General features: G+C 42.6%; 1 protein-coding gene across 1 annotated transcript in view; it reads left to right on the forward strand.

The window, feature by feature from the left end:
- Positions 1-275: 275 nt before the first annotated feature.
- The window catches only part of sipa1l1 (signal-induced proliferation-associated 1 like 1), a 31,221-nt gene continuing 8,798 nt past the window's right edge, over positions 276-22,698 (forward strand). The window contains exons 1-13 of the mRNA XM_029425705.1: positions 276-1,270; positions 1,580-1,802; positions 2,296-2,426; positions 4,492-4,680; positions 5,321-5,495; positions 7,464-7,567; positions 7,745-7,902; positions 13,433-14,012; positions 17,366-17,464; positions 18,179-18,354; positions 18,637-18,924; positions 19,359-19,508; positions 20,082-20,215. Of these exons, the coding sequence (XP_029281565.1) occupies positions 320-1,270; positions 1,580-1,802; positions 2,296-2,426; positions 4,492-4,680; positions 5,321-5,495; positions 7,464-7,567; positions 7,745-7,902; positions 13,433-14,012; positions 17,366-17,464; positions 18,179-18,354; positions 18,637-18,924; positions 19,359-19,508; positions 20,082-20,215 (3,358 nt within the window). The 5' untranslated portion in view covers positions 276-319. The remainder of the gene's footprint in view (positions 1,271-1,579; positions 1,803-2,295; positions 2,427-4,491; positions 4,681-5,320; positions 5,496-7,463; positions 7,568-7,744; positions 7,903-13,432; positions 14,013-17,365; positions 17,465-18,178; positions 18,355-18,636; positions 18,925-19,358; positions 19,509-20,081; positions 20,216-22,698) is intronic.

Here is a 22,698-nt window from a genome sequence, read left to right on the forward strand (position 1 = left end):
GGGTGTATGGCATATCACAGTGGAAACAGACTCACCTAGTTCTACCAACACCACCAGCTCTTCAGGATCAGGAAGTGGAGATAGAGAAAGACTTGTAGGAATGGGAGGAGGAGGAGGAGGAGGAGGAGGTAGTGGAGGAGGAGGAGGAGGTAGTGGAGGAGGAGGAGGAAGTAGTGGTAGTGGTGGCAGTGGAGGAGGAGGAGGAGGAGGAGGAGGTAGTGGAGGAGGAGGAGGAGGAGGAGGGGGGGGGATAGCCGTCACAGCCCACAGCAATCTGTCAGCCAAGCTGGGCCACCTGATAAGCCCACAGGACTCATCTATGCTGCGCAACATCCACAACACACTAAAGAACAAGATGCAGAGCAAGGGAAAGGACAATCGCTTCCTGTCACCAGATGGCTATCTGGGGTCACCTCGCAAAGGCATGAGGCGCATCCGCCAGCGTAGTAATAGTGACATAACTATCAGTGAACTGGATGTGGATGGCAATGAGGGCTGGTCCTTCTCCGGGTGGACACCCATGCACCGTGAGTATGGCAGCACTTCATCCATAGATAAACATGGTGTGTCAGGAGAGAGCTTCTTTGACATGCTAAAGGGATACCAGTCCTCTGAGGCCCCTGATCAGCGAAGCCCTGCCCCAGAGAAGCTAACAGAGCTGCTTACCGTGGCCCCAACAAAACAGGCTGTGCTGGACCTGCCAGATGGACCTTTAGGTCCAGCAAGAGGTAGTCCTGCCAGTCGTCTTAAGGAACGAGAGAAGCACTTGAAGAGGAGGTCAAAGTCGGAGACAGGTGGAGAGTCCATATTTCGTAAACTGCGCAGTGTGAAGGTGGAGGGTGACTCGTCGCGGGCTGGCTCAGATGCTGAAGATGGGGGGAAAGGGGACGAGAGTGGCCCACCTCCCAAACCTTGGGCATGCCAAAAAGGCTTTGCCCATTTTGATATCCAGTCTCTACTATTTGACCTCAACGAGGCAATCCATAGTCGGCAATCTGGGTCCAAACGCAAGAACACCACTACCGGTGCCTCGGCTGCTGCTGCTGCCTCTGCTTCAGCCACGTCCTCCCTCACCTCCAATCAGAGTGGAGTGTATGGGTCACCTTGTGGCTCACAAGAGGAGCTGAGCAAGGAGGGGGCAGGAGGACACGGCACCAACCCTGCCTTGGACCCTGGGGATGATAAGAGCAATGACTTGGTGCTCAGCTGCCCCTGTTTCAGGAATGAAATTGGTGGAGAGGGAGAAAGGAACATCTCTTCTGCTAAACAGGTAGGGTTTCAGCAAGAATAGGAAGATTAGACTTTATAAAAATACATATTTAAATATGGTTATTTGTCTTAATTTTTTGAAAATGATATCTAATATATCTAGGCTCTTCAATTTTAATCTTAATACTGCAGTCTACAATATTAATTCCTGAACTTTCTGGACATTTTGAAAACACCCAAGATTGAAGATTACTCAAAAGTTGATTATTACGGCATGTTGAAGATGTGCTGAAGATTAAATATAATAATGTTGTAACAACATGGTTGTCATCTTCCTCACTTTACTTTTCCATGTCTTCCATCCCCCCAGCCGGGCAGCATAGGTAGTGGTGGGAGCTCAAGCAATTCTTCAGGCAGTACAGAGGAAGGACCTTTGGATGCCACCCTCACTACTAATTTTACCAACGCTGGTGTGGCTGTGTTGGAGGCTTCCAAGGACGGGCCAAGCCAACATGCTGACAGGTCCAAACGTTACATTGTGGAACATGTTGACCTCGGCACCTATTACTACCGAAAGTACTTCTACCTCAGAGGTGAGCAAAATAGGATCGTTAGGGCTTCTCTAGATTCATAGTTCTTGATTATTGATATGTTTCTCCTTGTCTGGTGTGGAAGTTGTCTATCTTAAATGCTGTTGACTATTCACTGTATATTTAAATAATAATAACAAATAAAACTACTCCTGGGAGAGAATATTCCGTTTTCTGCTACCAGCCAAGCTTGTTTGTTTTAGACAATTGGCACAATATTCAGTATTATGCAAATGCTGCATCCTGTATTTCACTATGAGTAAGAGGAAAGTTGGCAAGCAGACAAGGAAGTATTATTTAAGTTATTTTTTTATATGCCAGGGTAATTTTTGTGTCCTTCCTTCCCACATTAGAGTAATATAATTGAGCTTTGGCAAAGTGGCAAAACCGTCCTTTAATTTCCCAAGTTCCCTTCCTTTCTGTAATTTCTTCCTCTGTTTCACATCATCCCTTTCTTTACATCCATGCCTCACATCCCATTGCTCCTCACCCCTAGAACACTGGAACTACCTGGGGGTCGATGAGAACCTGGGCCCAGTCGCTGTGAGTCTGAGGAGGGAGAAGTTGGATGAACACAAGGAGCATGGCCAGCAATACAACTTCAGGGTCATCTTCAGAATGAGTGAGGTACATGGAAAAGTACACATGACGTCTGTATAACGATATCTATTGTGTTTCATTAGCTTGATTTGTTGATTGGTGTGAAATCTCATTTGTTTTAAATTGATCTGCCCATTCACCAGGGTACACTGTATCTGTAGCTGTTCCCTCTGGACCCATGAATGTGTCAATATGTAGTACACTCTGTACTCTCTGTGAGTGATGTTACAGAGAAGCGTTATGATTTCAAACTGTGTAGGAGTAATATGGGATCAGCGCACATCCTTGCTTATTGAAAAACCCAGTTGGAGGGAGACATTTTTAAAGCTTCATCTCAAGGTTGTCAGATATAACTCAAGACCTTAGATGCCTCCGCCGCCATTCGTTAACACCACCTCAAATTATGTTTGATTTAATTTGTAATGTATTCTCCCAATTGTTTATTCACACTGCTTGATCCGAAGTTTGCAGTGATCAAAATTTCTTGTGTGAATCCTTCTTCGGCTTTGCTGCCATCCCCTCCTATAGACACTCTAGTGCCAAAGATCCATGTCCTCCTTCTCTAAGCTGAACACCCACCTACCATCTTTGTCAGCCTTCATCTGTGAAGGACTGAGCCGTGCCATTTCACAGCTAAACGAGACTAAAATAGTGCCAAAGATATTTGAGTAGAAAAGGGAAGGCATTGCTCTCGTATTGAAGAGCACTATGAGTAATAGCCCTTCCAATCTCTTGGGATGACGCACGACCTACTGTGCTGTGTTTTCCTCTATTTCTCTTTCCTTCTCATGACTCCCTCTCTCCTCTGTAATTGCTATTTTCAGAATGGGGAGCTGGGCAGGTATAGACATATATGTGTGTGTCCGTGTGGGAGTGAGTGGGATGTGCTGATGTTGAAGAGATAAGTCCAGTGTCCATGGAGGATGGCTATTGTCCTCTCTTCAGTGAGAGTCCTTCTCTTCAGTTTGTTTGAACCTGAGGGCACCAGCCTTTGGCCTACTATGCTACATATGCCCCTATGTGAAGACACAAAACATATAAGTGATTCTTGAGAGCCATGGGACCACTACGAATATCCAACTGTGTTTATTTGTTAATGATGGATATTCAGGTCCCGGTCCTTCTACAGTCCTCTTGATTTATTCATGGTTGTCCTCGTCGAGTTTGTTTTAGCCTTTAGCTTAAAAGTCTTCATAGTGGAAAGCACAGCAGCAAAACCTACATGCATTCTTTTTTTTTTTGCCTTGCCAGACAGTTTTCTACACTTTGTTTCCCTTGCACTAGCAGAGAACATGGTCTGGCAGAATCAGGTTTTAGCCTGGATTTTATAGAATGAAAGATTGGTTTCATGAACGATGTTAAGCCCATGATGCATTGATGGCTATGATTATCTTTCCTTCCATCTTTTCCTTGCACAGGCCTTTATGCCGTTCCACAGGCTTCCTTGTAGTTTTCCAATCATAGACTTACTAGTGTTCGACTGATGGCTGGTCAGCTAGTTTTGCTTTTGTTACTAGCTATAGGGGGATTTTTACACCAGCATACCACATGGAGCAGAAATGGAAGGACCCAACCAAAAATGGTCCGAACCAACACAGGAAGTATTCAAACAGCAAATATCAACTAAGTTAGACTAAGTCTGGTTCTGTTATTGTGACAAAGCATCTCCAGTACTGCAGTGCAATATGTTCTAAAGATAAAATCCCACTGGGAAGTGTTTGATAACGTTTAACACATTGTATTCAGTAGTTGTGACGAAACTGACCCAGAGAAATCTTGAAGTATTTTATACCTACTGATCAATGGAAAAACAAACTAAATGAATGGGCCATTGTTGTATTTTGGACCACACCTGCGATCATACCTCAAGCAGCACAGGTTTTAATAGTACATCAGTGGGGCTTCACTGTACGATTTTGATTGTTGACTGTGATCCACACATCTGCCATAAAGAACACCAAGACAATGCAGGTCACCAAAAATATAATGATTAACTCAAGCTCAATGAGAATGAGATTTATATAAGTTGTTGTCCTGATCCTTGTATTTCCTCTTTCCTTTTCTCTCCTGCCTCTGGTTTTGCTGTCTCCAGCTGAATACCCTGAGGGGCTCCATCCTGGAAGATGCAGTACCTTCCACATCCAAGCATGGCCTCGCTCGAGGCCTGCCCCTCAAAGAGGTGCTGGAGTACCTGGTGCCTGAGCTCAACGTCCACTGCCTGCGCCTGGCACTCAACACACCTAAGGTCACCGAGCAGCTAATGAAGCTGGATGAGCAGGGGGTAAGGAGACACAGTGAGGAAAAATTGAGTTTTAATGGGTGACTTTGATTACTCATATCCGAAATAATGTATTTGACTCATATATATATTTTTATACTGCAATCCATTCAGTAAAAATACAGTAGTTGCTCACACTTCATATTGTCATTATCAGTTCTCAAAAATATGATCCATTCAGCACAATTGATCATTCTTTGAACTAAAGACACATCTTTCCATTTGTGTTTTATGAATCATGTTATGTGTAGGAGTTTATTTTTCTAAAGGGGGATGTCTCACTGTGGAGCAGAATTATTTATTTATTTTTATATTTATGCCTAATTCATCCATTCATCCACACACACACACACACACACACACACACACACACACACACGCACATCTCGACCTTAAAAAGGAGAAAAATACAAAACAAGCTCTGTGATACTCCCTGATGCAATCATCAAAAGCTGAAAATGTCAAAATGATTTGTCTGGAAAATGGCACCACGATCACTGCATGACAACCCAAGGTGGTTATTCATAAAATGCCAGCATGAGTTCTCCCTAAAATGTCAACATGGTTACTCTGACATGATTTCTGCACAGTAATATACTAGTGTCTCCCCTTTTCATTGCAACGCTCTCCGTTCTCTCCATAGTTGAGTTTCCAGCGGAAAGTGGGGGTGATGTACTGCATGGCAGGCCAGAGCAGCGAGGAGGAGATGTACAACAATGAATCAGCTGGTCCTGCACTGGAGGAGTTCCTTCATCTGCTCGGGGAGAGGGTTAGACTCAAAGGCTTCACCAAGTACCGGGCCCAGCTGGACGCCAAAAGTACGTACATGCAGAGAAATGTCATGTTGTCCTACAAGTACGGTGGAAAAAGCTTCAGACGGTGTTACACTAACACTAAAACTAATGCCTAATCTACAGCAACAGGGAACAAATTGATTGACACACAGTATGTAGAAGATCTCATTGATTAAACAAGTGTTGTGTTCGGTCGCCCAGCAAGCATTTGATGGATCGTGGCATGCAGGAGGTGACCAACGCCTCTGACATGATGCTTATGTTTAATACCTGTTATGTAATATTCATATTGGTTGAAGCGCTGATCGTTTGGGACTGATATCAGGAAGACTGTAATATGTGAAAGTGATACACAAGTGGCAGCATAGTATCATCCCAGAGGTCCCAACTATTTAATAATTTGAGAAAAGTATATCAAGGTATGTGTTTCTGCGCACCACCATGGGGGTCGGAGTTCACGGGAGCACTCTCTTCTTGGAGAACATATGGCCTCTGAAAACATTATGTAGTAATCATTATTTTTAAAATTACAATTCATTACCATCAAGAAACTTGAATCATCAAGACAGGTTGCTAATTTTCTGTCTTTTTTGCACCATGTCATTTAAAAAATAATTTTAAAAAAACATTTATGAAAAAAGCAGATTGTGCAAAGGCACTCCGCCGCAGTGGGATGTTTAAGTCTTGAGTTTAGAGCAGATCCAGAGCCGAGCTCTTCAATAGAGGAGAAGTAGCCACTGTGGGTAAACCAGCCTAGTGTGCACACCAACTCTACACTTCATCGTCTACAGTACTACATGTAAATGCCCTCTCAAATAATCTCAAATCACGTTTGACATCATCAGTAATGAGTCATTTATATTAGGATAAGGACGTGCAATGTGAGGTGGAAATGTCTTGTGCTTCCTCTCTATGCACGGCCTTAAAAACAAAAGTTCCTTTAATGTCAGACAGATGGCTTTGGTGTCGGATTATCCTACTGGGGAAACTGATCCACAATGTGTTCTCTTCTTCTCTCCTTTTTTTCCGACCACCTCTGTATTTGCTATAGACGAGATTGATTTCTACATGATGTCTAATTTGATATTTAACTCCGTACTTTTTAAAATATCAATTAAGTCATCCCCCATAATGCTCTGTGAGACAAACACCCCCAGTCACTTTTGAAGGGTGTAATTAATTAAGGTAATCTCGCTAGGTTAAGTACGGCCTTTTAAACACCTTGTGACTATTTTGCTCTCTGAATAGAGCACATCAATAGACTTTGGAGTTGGTTATTAACATGCAGTGGCTCTTTCTAAGGGGAAGAGCCTGTTAAGAGCTCAGGGAACACAGGGCCATCTGATCAGCATTCACAGCAGAGGAAGATTGGGCAACATAAAGACAATGTCGGGTTAAACGTGTTCATAGTATGGTCATTTATAATGGAGAATTTCAGAGAGAATGAATGCATACTGTTTATTTTGAAGGGTTTTTCAGTTGCATGCTGTATGTCAGTGTTCCTGCAAATGTTATAAACACTCTTCCATATCTGAAAGCAGTAGTTGTTAATGGAAAAGGATATTTATGTTTTTACTAAGATTAATGCTAAATCTGTTTTACCTCGTGAAGCTACAGTTTTAAAATGTTTGTACACTGGCACTATTCTTATAAACATTCTTACTTAATATAAATATATAATATAATATAAATGTTTTCTGAATCTGCTCCAGAATATGATTTTACAGGGCAAATGTTAGCAGAAGAATAAAAAGTCTAGAAGGTTGTGATAATAAAATAATTATTGAGCTATAGCAAGTTCTGTCTTTAAGCCCCATGTGTGGTGCTAGAGAGGGAGAACGATAGCATCTGGCAAGTTCCACCAGTCACACAAACAAACACTACAATATATGAGAATGGTAAATGATCGGGGCGGGCGTGGTGGCACTTTGTAAATGTTCCTGCTTTTTTGGACCTTTGCCAATCACATCCCTTGACATGTTTACCCCTCAGCTGACTCGACGGGCACCCACTCCATGTACACCACTTACAAGGACTATGAGATCATGTTCCACGTGTCTACCATGCTGCCCTACACACCCAACAACAAGCAACAGGTAGGTTTGTGAAAGGGCTCACAGTGCAAACACACATAAGTCTTGATATCCACGAGCAAGTTGCAGCTATTAATATATACTGTAAACATGAAATTCAAAAGTCTTTTAGAAGCAATTGTATTTTCTAGATATCCAGTTTAATAAAACTCAATTCGTGCTTTCTTTGTCTTTTTCCAGTTACTGCGGAAGCGGCATATTGGGAATGATATTGTCACGATCGTGTTCCAGGAACCCGGAGCGCTCCCCTTCACCCCCAAAAACATTCGCTCACATTTCCAGCACGTCTTTGTGGTCGTGCGTGCTCACAGCCCGTGTTCCGACAACAGCTCCTACAGGTGAGATACTCGCCGTGTGTTTATCGAGCCGTCATATGGTGGTGCGTACGCTTGATTTCTCAGCACCAAAACTAGTTTCACTTACAGTGCAGGAAATCACTGCTGTGTTGTATTCCATGATTTTGTAAAAGCCAATACTTTAGTCCACAAGGTTCGCAGGAGCGTGTGAATGTATGTGACTAAATAAGTGATTGAAGAAATGCTTATTATCAGACCAATTATTTAACTGATGGCTTGTGAAAACAATTTAACAGCTGGTAAGAGGCGGTAAAATGGATTACGAATGACAATTAGGCATTAGCTTAATGGTGTTTTAAGCAGCAGCACAGTTAAAAAGAAGAAGAAGAAGAAAATAGTTTACTTTATGTTCAATTGTGAAGATACCTTTTAGTGTTTCTTAATTTTGAACGTATTCATGCAAAAAAAGTTATTTTATAATAGGTAGTCCTTTTGTAATGTGTCATCAATGGGTGTCATGATAACCTTGATATTTATAAATATTAAATAGTTATATCATGATTCAGTGCCTTTTTAAATCATTCTGTGCAGTTATCTCTCTCCACCTCCCTACACTATTTTGAGTAAAATCTTTTTGCCAAAAAAGAGACAAAATGCACAATAAACAATTTATTTATTCGACTGATAGGCGACGATCATGAATTCTTCTGGCAGCCTTCGTGTCATCTCATATTGAAGCCAGGGAAATAGATGCATTTTAAGTATGCACATTACTTTTCTTCATGAATCACTGCTGAAACAATAATGCTCTTATCTGCTGCTTCAAACGGTTGCAGTGCCATCACTCCATCATAGAACAGGCCGTGAGTGGTGAGAGTCCTCTCACCAGCTCACCATTTATTACCACATTGTCAGAGATATGCAATAGGAAATGCAATGTGCCAGCCTGGACTCATTTTTAAGAAATAATGAACTTTCTGCCTGTTGAGCTGTGAAGGACATTTCATTCTCTGTGTATTCCTGCCTCTGTCTTGTTAACTAGTTTTCTGCCATTCTTTCTTATCTCGCTCTCTGTGACTCTTCCTCCCTCTCCCACTAATGGCTGTTTTAATTGCTGTCTGAGCACATTGTGTGAGGTCTTAATTGTCCCCCATGGGGCTACTTCGTTACTGAGCAACAACACGCACGCGAACAAAGAGCCCAGCAGTAGAGTGAATATAGATCACATACTGTTTACACGTGCCTTCTGTGATTCTGAAGTAAGAACTTATTTCACCTCAGCTTTCAGAAATACATTTCCAATTCGAACCCTCCACGGGGGGATCTGACTACGAGTCCTTATGCACTGAGTAAGCATGACCTAAATGCTTTGAAGGTTTGGTGTGTACATTCACACACACACACACACACACACACACACACACACACACACACACAGGGAGGTGAAATACAGCGTACACTTAGTTTGTGTAGCTCGCTGAGACTCCCAAACGTTTTTAGAACCACGGCATCCCTTTAAAGTAAATGTTTTGTCCCGGCACCACGAGCCACTACAGTCAATATATCATGCATAAATGTAAACCAGGGTTACGTTACACTTTCGTCGTAAAAATTCCATCATAATTTATTATTATCTGTCATTTTTTATTTTAAATATTAATGGTAGTAACACATATTTAATAGCATTTAATTTTCATTTATTCATTTTTATAATTAATATACAGAATAAGCTTTTGGATCATGTATAAGAGCATGAAGCAAAAAGACACTTTTCAAGAAGCGGATTCCTAATTGTTTTCCCTGCAGTGACGGGGGAGGCCACGAAAAACTCATTGCGCCTAAACGGACAAATATGCACAAAGCAATTCTACGAAATGAATTTTGCCGTCTTCACCTCGGACACAGGACTTCTCATGGATGTTTTAATTCTGGTCTGAAGGCTGAACCCGCGGCGCTCTGCTGCCACACTGGAGACTAGAATTACCGCCACCGCTTCAGCCACCGTTTTGAAGTTACGGAACATTTAAACCAGGGAAGTGCTGAACCAGTGGAGCAGCTGCACCTCACAGACAGGAGGGGGGGGGAGGAGGAGGGGAGGAGACACGCTCCAAAGCCTCCTGTCCGCTGTGAATCACCCTCAGTGTTCATATCCAAATGATGGACAGCCTTCAGATTTCACCGTCAATGTTAAAAGAAATTCTGTCAAATATTCAGTTAAAGCGACCTCTGATGCTAATTGGTTATAACGTTTATTTATTTATTATATAATTCCACTCTCATATATCCACCTGGTTTTTATTTTCAGATATTTCAGCGCTGCTGCTGCTCCTGTATGTTTAGCAAAGATGATGGGGTTTTTCTTCAAAGCAATATATTGACATTGTGTCATTGCAAACAAACACTTAACATGAAAATGTCCTTTTTCTCCCACATAGATGCATCATCACAGTTATGAGACTTTTACTAGACTAAACAAACAAGCATCACATCGTACGAGGTAACGGTGACACTGAACGTGACTCCCTGTGCAAACATTTCATATGGTGTTAAGAATTACTCAGTTCCTTACGCAGGTTGATTTCTTTTATTATTACGGGTGTTGTGAAATGACATAACATTTTTTTTTAACACTATTAGATCCCATTGAAATCATTTTCAGGGTATGTAGGTAGTAGCGTCACAAAATGTCTAACTTTGAATCAAATTGTCATTCCAAGCCTAAATGACTATTTTAGAATATACAGTATATATTTTCCTGAAAAACAAAATCCTTCCCTGACCTCTTACCTCTTTTCTCACCTCAACACATGTGCCCCAGCCACTATGCAAACCTAAATTCTGTTTAACTAGGACTAGGTGTCACAAGTAGACTGCTGTATGCACCTTCCCCACATCCACAGTACACCTCTTAGCCACCCACTCCCAACAGGTATTGACATGTTCTTTTTCTTGCCCTGCCTCAGTGGGCAGCAGGTCGTGGATACTGGAAGAGCGGAGCTGCCCACACACTAGATATTTATAAGACCACAAATCACTGAAACCACAGGAATGTGCTCTTTCATTTCTACTGCCAAACCTCCTGCCATGCGGATCACACGGAAGCCACACAGCCCAGCAAAACCCCCCCATTGCACTACAATCTCCTTTCCCTCTCTCTTTTCTTCTTCTCACCCTCATCCTCTTTTCTCATTCAATCTCTCTTGTTTTCTCATTCAGTTTTTTTTTTATGCCCTCTCAGTCTTATTCTCTGGCTTTCACGCCTCTTCCTATTTCTCTCTCTCCATCGCTTCTCTCTGTCCTTGCATGAGTCACAGGTGTTTGCTCGACTGGCTCACAGGTTTTTGAGATCAGTACAAGTGCTTTTAGAGCTCCGGTGTAATGTGATGTTTGTAGTGATGGACAAGAATAAGAATACAAGGTCACCTTTTTTTTGATTTCAACCATTATTTCAGCCAGCTTATAACCACTTCAGCTCTCTGAAATACCCTGCATGGCTCATTTGTCATCTACAAAAAGGGGAATATTGCCTCGAGACTGTGTCGCTTACTTTGTACTTCGTATAAACTGTCGGTTTAAAAATTAAGATTTTATATGCTAGTATGCTGCAAGGTGAAAACTGTTTAAAAGGACAATTCTGGGCTTCGTTTTGTTGGACTTTGACTTTGAGCTTCCCCATTTCACATGCACATAGTCATGTGATCCATTGTTAATATCTAACATATGGATCAAACGAAACGTAGACCTTTTTAACTAGAAAGAAGAACATTCAAGTACTTGCATGCTCTTTGCATATCAAATGGAACTAGCCTTTAAAAGACATTTACATCAACCTGCTGATCTAATTACAATTCAAATATATTTAGTGTTCAGGGCTCCAGAATTTCCCATTTGTGGAAGTGTTTCAACTTCAGGATTAAGCAATGCATCTACTAATGTTGGCTGTTCAAGTTATTCAAAATCCAATTTACATACTTACGATATCACAGAATCCAGGATTTGTACCTGCTGCATGAAGTGTGTGGTGCACTCTATGCTTCATTTTAAATTCAAAATACAAAGTTACAGAGAAGTACAGTAAAGCTTTTAACCTCTAGGGACAAAATATGTTTCTTATGTGGTATAAACTCAGCAGTCGGGAACAAACACACAAGGCAAAACGTTTAAAATGAACTTTTTGAGCTTTGAATTTTTATCCAAATCTTTCTCGGTGACTGTAAAAATGATTGAAATAAGGTTCATATTGAAAAGACTTAAAGCGTTACTGTCCTACTTCAGTACATATGTATCCACACTGTGCTATAGAATTATGTGCATTCGCTCTTTCAACCAGAACAAAAGTAGTTTCTTCTCCTACCTCAGTCAGTCAAACCAGGAAAGGTGGATAATGATGTGTCAACAATTTGACGGTTAGTATAATTGAACACTCCGCGTCTCCGGTGAGGACAGGGGGTCTCCGAGGTATGTTTAGAAATATGTGGGTGACATTTTGACTTTAATTGCTTATTAGACAAAACGGTGCATGTCAGCAGGGATGTGTGGGATGAGGGCTCCGACTTCCAGTATCGCTAATTATCACCTGAGAGGGATCTTTGATTGAGCTCATTTGGTCATGAAGAGGTTGTGACCTGGACATGTGACATTGTGCTTCTTTTGAACATCTGCTTTCGACTGAGACGTTCAACAGATCAGGTTTTTGAGTCTGTTTGTCTCACATAACAGAAAAATGCTGTTTATTTTTCCAGTAAGCAATAATGTCCCGCACAGTCTTCAGCCACATGTTCCTTTTCCTTCACTCTGGGGTTTTTGGGCAGGAGATTTGGAATAGTACTCCCCCCCTCCTCGAACGCTCCTTCCTCTCCATGGCTGCTCATCTGAGTTCCTGACATACCAGACGGGGCAAACAGCCTCAGAAGGCCATTCCAGAGACTTAATCAAAGGAGAGAAGAGTTTGGAGGAGGGAGGTGGAGAGCAGGGAAAACAGGGAGGTCCTGTACATGCTGCAGGATTAGGAAAAGGCATACATAACCTCCACACAATAACAAATGTGTCAATACTTCTTTTGAACAGCATTCAGGCAGATAACGATAGCAGTAGACTGGACAACTAATTCGAAGCAGAAACCAAAAATATAGTTTTTGCAAGAGGAGAAAGACTGGAACTACGTCTGCTGCCTTTTCCACTTTAAAATTCCCTTTGAATGTTTTTGTTTTTGTCTGGGATGACAGATGAAGCACCAGTCAAGAATTGTGCCTTTTATCTTCCCCTAACTTGAGTGAGAAAACAGCGTGAGACTTTATATTAAACATAAACTCAGTTGCAGAATCTGGCAGCATTTTAATTTTTTTAATTTGAAATCTTAACGACATAAATACTTGCTTGGATGTGGTGGGACATTCTCAATAGATTTATTGTGTAACAAAGCACTGAATCTAAACCACAGAATCTATGATGTCAGAAACATATACCCACCCTATAACCCCTAACTGGGCCGAGTTGTTGGTCAATACTGGAACTGATTTATTAACCATCAATTCTTCTCTTCTTTCTTCCTGGTGTGCTCCTCTCTCTGCAGTGTGGCTGTCACTCGGTCCAAAGATGTGCCCTCTTTCGGTCCCCCTATCCCAGAAGACGTGACCTTTCCCAAGTCCTCTGTGTTCCGGGACTTCCTGCTGGCCAAGGTCATAAATGCAGAAAATGCTGCCCACAAGTCGCACAAGTTCCGTGCCATGGCTACCCGAACACGCCAGGAGTACCTACGCGACCTAGCTGAGCGCCACACCACCAGCACTCCCATCGACCCCTCTGGAAAGTTCCCTTTCATCTCACTGGCCCACAAGAAAAAAGAGAAGAGCCGGCCGTATGGAGGGGCAGAGCTGCGCAGCCAGGGGGCGGTGACCTGGCTCGTCCACGTTGAGGATCATGGGACCGGAGGGGAACTGGAGGCCCTCCTGTCCATCTCCAATGACTTTGTCATCCTGTTGGACCAGGGGGCCAAGGCTGTGGTGTTTAACTGTGCCACCAAGGACGTGATTGGCTGGACGGCAAGCAGCCCTGCGTCTTTGCGGATTTTCTATGAGCGGGGAGAAAGTGCGTCTCTGAGGAGTATCAGTAATAACACTGAGGATTTCAAAGAGGTGGTCAAACGTCTAGAGGTGAGAAGACACGCACGCCAATACATTACACATGGGATTGTTGTGTGCTCAGCATGCTTTGATAATAACACTCTGAAACATGATCTTGCTTGTAATATGTTTAATAAGTAGTTCTCTCCATCTTCACAGTTATATCAATCTCTGACACTTGTTGGTCTCTACTCTCAAAGTTCAGAGCATGGCAACTACCCATTTAAAATCTAATTAGTTCAGTTCGGCAGTTGCTCAGAGTCTCCCAACAGCGTGCAGCAGTGAGTAATGCAACCCATTTGGTTACAGGGTTACAAAAGAAATATCATTTTGTTAACACTGAAAACTATATTATGTTAATGCCCTTGGCAAAAATGTTTTGGAATAATGGCAAACATTAAAGCTGAAGTTGGTGACTTTATTAAAAAACACTTTTTGTCATATTTGCTGAAAGTGGCACAGTCGTGCCTGAGACGGATAATCTGTCAACAAAACTCGTGTTCCTCTCTCCCCCCCAGTGCTTCTGAAGGCATTTTAAGATAAGCCAAGGAGTCTCTAACACGGTGTCAATCGCTGTAATCATAAACTCCGATCAAACTAGGCAGCGCTGATCAAATATCAATCGAGATTCTGTTACTTTATTATCTATTTCTGGGCTCAAATGTTTTTAGAAACATATTTTAGTGTACTGTTTGGCTGTAAAATGACAACGTTTGCTCCGGCTGGTGGGCGGTGCTTGGTTTTGGCTCGACTGTTTTCAACATGGCGGCCTGGTCACAAACGTTCTAATTGTACAGCTAAACAGTACACTAAAATGTCTTTCTGAAAACATTTGAGACAAGAAATAGGCAGTACAGTAATTGACGCTGCGTTAGAGTCTCCTCGTCTGTGATTGGTTGTTTTCGTTCGGCGTGGTGGAATCTTGCAAATGCCATTAGGAGCACAGATTATCTGTCTCATACACTACTGTCAGTTTACGCAATATGAATAAAGTTATTTTTAATGAAGTTACCAACTGCTGCTTTAATTCTTGTGAGTAGACGAGTACTGAGGAACCAGATCAATGGACTAAAATGCTGTTGGCTGCCATTGATCATGTATCTGACCCACTCAGTCTCTCCTACTATTTGCTGTTGGCTGTCAGTCTGCCAGAATGACAACATGTTTGAGTCTACATGCCAAAGCTGCTGTCTCATTACCGGTCTCAGCTTATTGAGGGAGTTTCAGAAACACCTCTGGACAACATACTTCTAATGGCTCATCATACACCTACACACACAGTGAAGTAGTGCGGGCTCTTCCTTAGCTGTTTCCATGGAAACTGGTTTGGAAGAAATGTGTATTCTTATGCAATCATCAGTGCTTTAGAATACTTTCATTTCCCCAGCCTCTTCCTACCTGCAAAGTGTGTGTGTGTGTGTTGTGTGTTGTGTATTTATATAACCTGGATTGAGTCCACCATCTTTGATTTGCATACAAGCATTTTTGAAAACACACATAGTGTTATTTGGCTCAGTACTCAGAAATGTATCACTTTCATGTTGCATTTCATGCATCTGGCGTTAATCTTCAATCATTTGTACTACCTCGGTGCCAGAGCGAGGAAGGGAAGTGGCCTTGGGCTCTTTCTTTCTCCTCTCTTTGCTCTCTTTTTTTCCTCTTGTTTGTTCCTTATCGTTCCCTTTTTTCTTGTACTCTTTCTCTCCCACGCACACATTCATAAACATCAGAGAGCATCATAACAATTCATATCAGCTGCCAGTCTGCAGCATGATTTATTCACGCATCCTTTTGAGTTTCACTTGAATAGAGTTTTTGCTACGTCCCTGTTAAGATAAAGAAATACAAGGTGAAGCCTTCAGGAGTGTCACAAGGGGCAAGAAGAGAGGGATGAGTTGTGACTGACCACAATGAAGTAGTCAGAAATAAGGATTGGCTTTACCAGATGCTTTGTCAACTTATTGGTTGGCCTTTGCAGTTTGACAGGTGATGTTGGCACTTTGTAGTTCCTTTTCTTCAACTTTTCCATCTTACTCCCTGTGAAAAAGAACGACAGGCACTTAACAGCGTTCCCCGCCTGAATAGTCACATCCTTCCAAGAAAAAACATGAAGTTCAAAAGTGTCCTCACCTCTGTGTGAACACCGCCTAAAGTGTTTCAACAAGAGAGACACCTGCTGTCATTTCTGTCATCTGTGTGTTAATGAATGCATGCACTAGTGAGAGGTGTACTGCTTAAGCTGGAGCACTAGTTCATGTTTATTTATGGCATTAAATCTCTTAGGGATCACTTAAGTTGTTTACAAAATCTCATCTTCAATGTGTAAGATATGCCATAATTCAAACTTAAAACATTGAAACAATGAACTAACATTATGAACCGAATGTGAAGAGGTAACAGTGCTGACGTTGTGTCGAACACGTCTCTGTGTGTTGCAGAGATATCTGCTGAAATCAGCGTCTGACTGACTAGTTCTGCTCCGTCCAGGCTGTAATACCACTTGTTCCTCTAGAGGTGATAGTGAGTCACTGTAGCTCCAGTCTGACCTCAGACCAGAGGGAGAAATACAGTTGTAAGTACATGCTGTAAATATTACAGCCATGTTGCGTGTCTGTTTTATAGTTTGTTTATTGGATTACATTCAGAGTGGCTAGAAATGAGAAAAACCACCCGCACCACCTCACTTGCCGGGAAACGGCGTAGCTTCAGTTAGCGGTCAGCTCGAGTTCAGCCACAGCACCGGGGAACTGCAGACTCCCTGTTGCTGCCGTTCCTCAGGTCCACCAGCCCGCTCTAATTGCCGGTGGTTGAGGTTTGTTCTGGCTGAGCTCAAGTCTCTTCGGCCGCTGACGGGGGCTCCATCTGACGGAAGCAGCTGCCAAAGTGCCGGCCCGACTGACCTCTCTCCTCCTCCCGGCCGGCTGCTCTCCAGGCCACCGGGAAGACGAATATACAGGTTGTTTTCTAGTTTCTGCCACTTTGGATTTAGTCCAATAAACAAACTAACGTAACGTTGCTCGGACTACAGACACAGGTGGATCCGTCCCACGGGAAGATTATAAGTCAGCAGTGTTTCCTGACCGGCTCTCAGAGTTTCAGCAGTTTGGTTGAATTTTGATATTCTTGCCCACTGATGGGAGTAAATGCAATACACAATATAAAGAATACATTAGAACAGAATAAATAATATGTACATGCACATTAAATTAGTGTTTGCTTTTGCAAAATTGAGGCTGTGGAAGATCAGATACATTCATTGTCCTTTTTCACTTTTTTCCCCCGCTCACCTCTTGACCTGTTTGGCTCTTTTTCATCATCTCTCTTCTGATCATTTGTGTAAATGAATCTTTCATGTGTACTTTCTCTGCCCTCCCTATGTCCAGTTCCTGACTAAGGGCTGTGAGACATCAGAGATGACTCTTCGTCGAAATGGCCTGGGGCAGCTCGGCTTCCACGTGAACTATGAAGGCATCGTGGCTGAGGTATATGTCCGCTCATAACTATGTTCCTCTGATAATGTACTCTAAAGAAATGTAGTCCATTGGAATAGAACACGTGTTTCCATTGAAGACACTGATTATGTTTAATGAGACGTACTCTACCTGTTAATGTGATGATCTGCCCTTGTAATTGCTCTTTTATTGGATTGGTTCCTATTTTGTAGATTTAAAGTGTTGTACTGTAATGAATCATTAGTTACAGCGTGCAGAGAGAGAAATTTGCCATGTTGCTTTCAAAATTGGTATAACAGTAATCAGTATAACAGGGTTTCACATGTTTCATATTTAACAAGCCATTACCGGGAGACATCTTTACACCTTTTCTCTCCCTCGTTTTTTTTGCAAGGGTTGAGCTGCACCTTTAAAAACTGTCCTTTTATTTGTCTTCTTCTCTAGTGCAGTAGTCAGGGGGAAAGTAAAGTGCAGCAAGGAAGCACACGGAGAATAAATAAAAAAGATGACATGTGGTTTTCATGAATTACCTCATATTAGATGTGCTGTGTGGTTGCAAAATATCTGAATAAGAAAAGCCAGGTCATTCCTCTAAACCCCACAGTAGGAAAAACAAATGGTGATTTATTTATTCAATTTGTATTCAACACAACTTGGACACTTTGACTATCTGCGTTGAACTGTTTGAATAATGAAGCGTCTCCCCGCTGCAGCTGTAATGCCATCAAACTGTGTTACTAACAGGTGGAGCCGTACGGGTACGCCTGGCAGGCAGGACTGCGGCAGGGAAGTCGATTGGTAGACATCTGCAAAGTTGCTGTTGCAACGCTGACCCACGAGCAGATGATCGACCTCCTGCGGACCTCGGTGACAGTGCGTGTTGTAATCATCCCGCCTCATGATGACGCCACTCCACGCAGGTAGGTGGGGATGGGAGCGGTGGCGTCATTTGTTGTTTCCTTAAAGTTATATATAAAGTTGTAAATATATATATTCAGTTATTTAGAGATAAGTTAACATAATCTTTGTCCTTTTATACCTGAAGTTCAGTAGTAGATCACATAGTCATATATTTATATGTATGTGCAGATATGCTTTATTTGTGTCATTGGATGTTTAAATAGTCACAAATCCAAAACCTTTTTCAACCCCTCACAATGTTTGAGATTTTCTTCTCAAACTAAATTCCTCTCCTTCTACAGGGGCTGTTCAGAGCTCTATCGGATGCCTGTGGCAGATTACAAGGGCAGCAGCAGCGACAGCGGCTCCTTCGAATACAAGTTCCCCTTCCGCAGCAACAACAACAAATGGCAGAGGACGTCCAGCAGCCCTCAGCAGTCACTGACTGCCTCGCCACAGCCGCACACGCCCAACCGGGCCATCAGCCTGGGGAGCACAGTGGGGAAGACTCTGTCAGCTGAGCGGCTGGAGAGGGGCGCAGTCATCCCACGCAGTGTCAGCAGTGACGGCCGGCCCCTGGACCCCAAGAGGTTAGAGCCCCTTCCCTTTTTAGATATGCGTTATTGGAATACAATATTTCTAGAAGGAGGAGGGTGGGGGGGGAAACATACTCTATGGCAGATTATCCAGATTACCTCCTTTTATTTCTTCATTAAAATAATAATACATCATTTGAAATGAAACAAAAAATCATTCCAAATTCTGCAAGCTAGTGTATCCACAAAGGGCAGCCATGGGGTCTGGAGCTGATTGTGAAGCAGAAGGTTTGAAGTATTCATGTTATGTTCTTCATCCAGCCTGTGTGGGAAGCAGCAACCAATGGAATTTCCTCTGAAGGAACAACTTTGAACATTTTGCTGTGTTTATTTCATTCTTCCTTAAGTTCCTCCATTTCCACGTGCCTGTACATTCTTACAGTTCCTGTGTATGTGCGTGTGTGTGTGTGTGTGTGTGTGTGTACCAGGATGTCTCCGGGCAGTGAGAGCTACAGTCTTGCGTCCTCCATGGCGTTGGGTCGCTCCCCTCACAATCGCAGCTCTCCCAGCAACCTGTCTTGTTCCAGTGACGCCTCCGGAAGCTCCGCTCACTGGAGACAGAAGTCCATGCCTGAGCAGTAAGGAAGAGGGGAAGGGGGGGGGGGGAGAGGGAATGTGTTTTTCTGAGGCTGGGAGTATTGTTTTATGTAAATGATGATATATCATATTAGAAAACCATATCAGAAGAAACACATTTCCTCAGTGTCAAGAAAAAAGTATATCTTTAGTTATTAATGATAGAAACATGTGTATTATTTGTCTTTACCTCTCATGATTGTATGATCATGTGCTGATATATTATAGTGCTACAAAGAGCGGTTTTCATCTTTAGACAGTATAATGTATTTCTAACAAAAAACAAAATAACTTCCCTGATTTTGTAACACTACTTCTACTGGAGTACTTGTTTTACATTTAGAAGGCTGATTTATTCATTTGTAACAGTGTACAACATTAGTGTAGGAGAGTGAGGTGATAGCGTTTGTGTCTTTGTGTATTATAATGCTCCCACCCACTACATCCTCTGGTCAAATGTATCGTCTTTCCAACTCTGTTATTCCGTTATTTCTAGCTCTGAATTTGTAATAAGTGGAAACCCACATTTAGCTGATAAAAAACAGCTGACTCTGAGTTGTGTGCTCATTCAACAGGTTTGCAGGCAGCCGCCACTCTCCGATGTCTGGGGACAGGCGAGAGGTGGTCGGAGAGGGCGGGTCCAGTGGAAAGTCCACTCCCAATTGGTCGAGAATGGAGGAGGGGGGAGGAGCCGAACGAGGATCAACAGGTGAATATATCTTGTGGAGAAACAGGGAAGTTAATACTGAGAGGATGGTGCTCAAGGTAGATTCTAATGTTTGCAGCAATGTAAACCTGTTTTTTTACTCATGCTGGTTTTCTAAACATCAGCCTGTGGTTGTGTGTGTATGGACATGTGTTTTTATATGTGAGGGCACTGCACTCGAACAGCGGGGGAGGGAGGCACAAAGCATCCATATTTATCCATATTACTTAATGCTATGAAATGACAGGTATCCAGAATAGTGTGTGTGCGTGTGTGTGTTTGTGTGTGTGGTGATTGTGTGTGTGTGCCTCCTCATCTGCTAGTGACAGTTTTCTGGAGCTGAGATACCAACTTCGACAGCATCCACAGTTCCCCTCCTGTTCCTCCACCTCCTCTGCAAGCTGTGAATCACATTGCCTTCACAGTGCAGGTCTTAATGTCTCTGCAGACACAAAGGTGGGAAGATAATGAGACAAACAGAAAAAGGAAATGAATGAATGAATGAGGGAATTGAGATCAAACAGTGATCTCAGTTAAATCGTATGGCGTTTTCTCCGTCACTCTATTCTATATTAATAACGGGGGGAAAAGAAAGAAGAGACTTTTCTTTCCTGTCGACACAGTTGGCCAAACTTCTCTTTGTGGGCCTCCATTTTAATTACGAGTATTCACCCATGCACTGTTTCTTTTGGGAGTTTCCTCCTTGTTTTCCAATTCGGCCACAAAGACGGCATGCTTCCCTCGCCGCTCCTCTGATCCCAGCAGGATGTTGTTTGGTTGATTTTTTGACCAGCCTACTTTCAGCCTCAACCTGTTCCTGACCGCCAAAATCACAGAGAATGGCCCTAGTCTCTCATTTTGTGGTTGTTTACAGCACTTAAGTCTTTATCGGTCAGGGTGGAACAATGTATGCCGGGCCAGCTCAGACTGTGTCAGCCAAGTGTCCTGCCCGACTCTGCTGTCTCCGTGGTTTACGCTTCTGTCCTTTGCTTTTCCTCCCATGTGTACCCCCTTGACCGTTAGTCCTCGGCAGTGATGATGTGGCCGTGCTCTGTCCAGAAATAACACGAGTCATGCAGAGGGCAGAATACTCACTTTTGCTCTCTGAATTCCTGTCGCACGCAAACGGGACATTACTTGAGTCTTTTTAAGTATTGGTTCTTTCAAACAAAACAATCGCATAAGAGAGAGTTGTGTGGCGCCTAACAGAGCGTGGGATCATGGGGGTTTGTCATTGCAGTCAACTTCTTCTGGTTATCTTCGTTGTTAGATTTGTACCAGGAGCCGAATTATCCGCAGATGTCTCCTCCTGTCCAAAACAAACGGACCCGGTTATTAAAACCCGGTAAAGCCACTAAATAAAGCAGTTTCCCGCTAACGTTTGCTCAGCTTGTTTCTCTTAAGATCCACATGTTCGCTGACTAAAATCCGTCATCCAACGGCCAAGATATAAAAAGTGTATTGTAAATATGTGGCTTAAAACGGGATAAAAAAGTCAATCTATGACAGCTGTTGGCAGACAACTACAGCGCTAACGCGTGCACAAAGGGGATACGTCGCCATTACATGTGAAACTGACCGTTACCTGAATTAAAAATGCAGATGTCTCAGTTTTTAAAATTGTTGGAAAATGTTGGATGTCAGTGCACAACTCAACAAAACATATAACATAGGTCCAGTCATGTCTTTAGACATTTGAATGCAGAAATATAACTTTAATGTAGCCTATACAGGGTTGTGCATTAGAGTCATTTCCATTGCATCTACTATTTAAAAAAGCATTTTTTTACTTTTTCTTTTAATACCCTCGGGCAGGTTTATGATTAAGTCATAACGCATGATGAGATGAGGTGGTGAGATGCAGAGCATTGCTATTTGTCATGACTTCCCTTTGCAATGCGCAGACATCTTTAACTACCTTATACACAGGAGTGCACACATTAACCCAAGGTGCTGGGAAAGTTGCGTTTTTGGTCACAACATATGTCAGGCTTTTCATGCCAAGACATCTGGTTGACCAATCACATCAATAACAACTCTTAAGAAACGAAACAATATGTGGTCACATGCACTGCTTATATTTGTACAGGCACGCAAACAAGCAGGAATGCACACATGCAACCATCTGTAATTAGTGCAGAGAGCCCTACGGGCCGCTATGCAGGGAAAACTATGCAGAGTAATGAATATTCTAAGTGAGTTATGGAAGGGGGGGGGTTCACTACATTGCTAGATTAACCCAGCAGATGTTATGATACCTCCCTTAGCTTTGCCTCTCATGGTGCCGTGGTCATTAGCTGCCTACTCCGTATGTCTTTGTTGCATAACATGAAGACAATTACACAACAGTCCCATTTATACCCTGAGTTTAGCTTCAGGACAAATGCACACATTCCCTCACGTGGAAAAGCTTTCCCAGAACAAACGGAGCCAGCAGGGGCCGTCAGGGGACGACTTTCTGTTTGATGTACGTTACATTAGATGAC

This window comes from Cottoperca gobio, chromosome 24, assembly GCF_900634415.1.
Source record: "Cottoperca gobio chromosome 24, fCotGob3.1, whole genome shotgun sequence".
NCBI classification, from domain to species: Eukaryota; Metazoa; Chordata; class Actinopteri; order Perciformes; family Bovichtidae; genus Cottoperca; species Cottoperca gobio.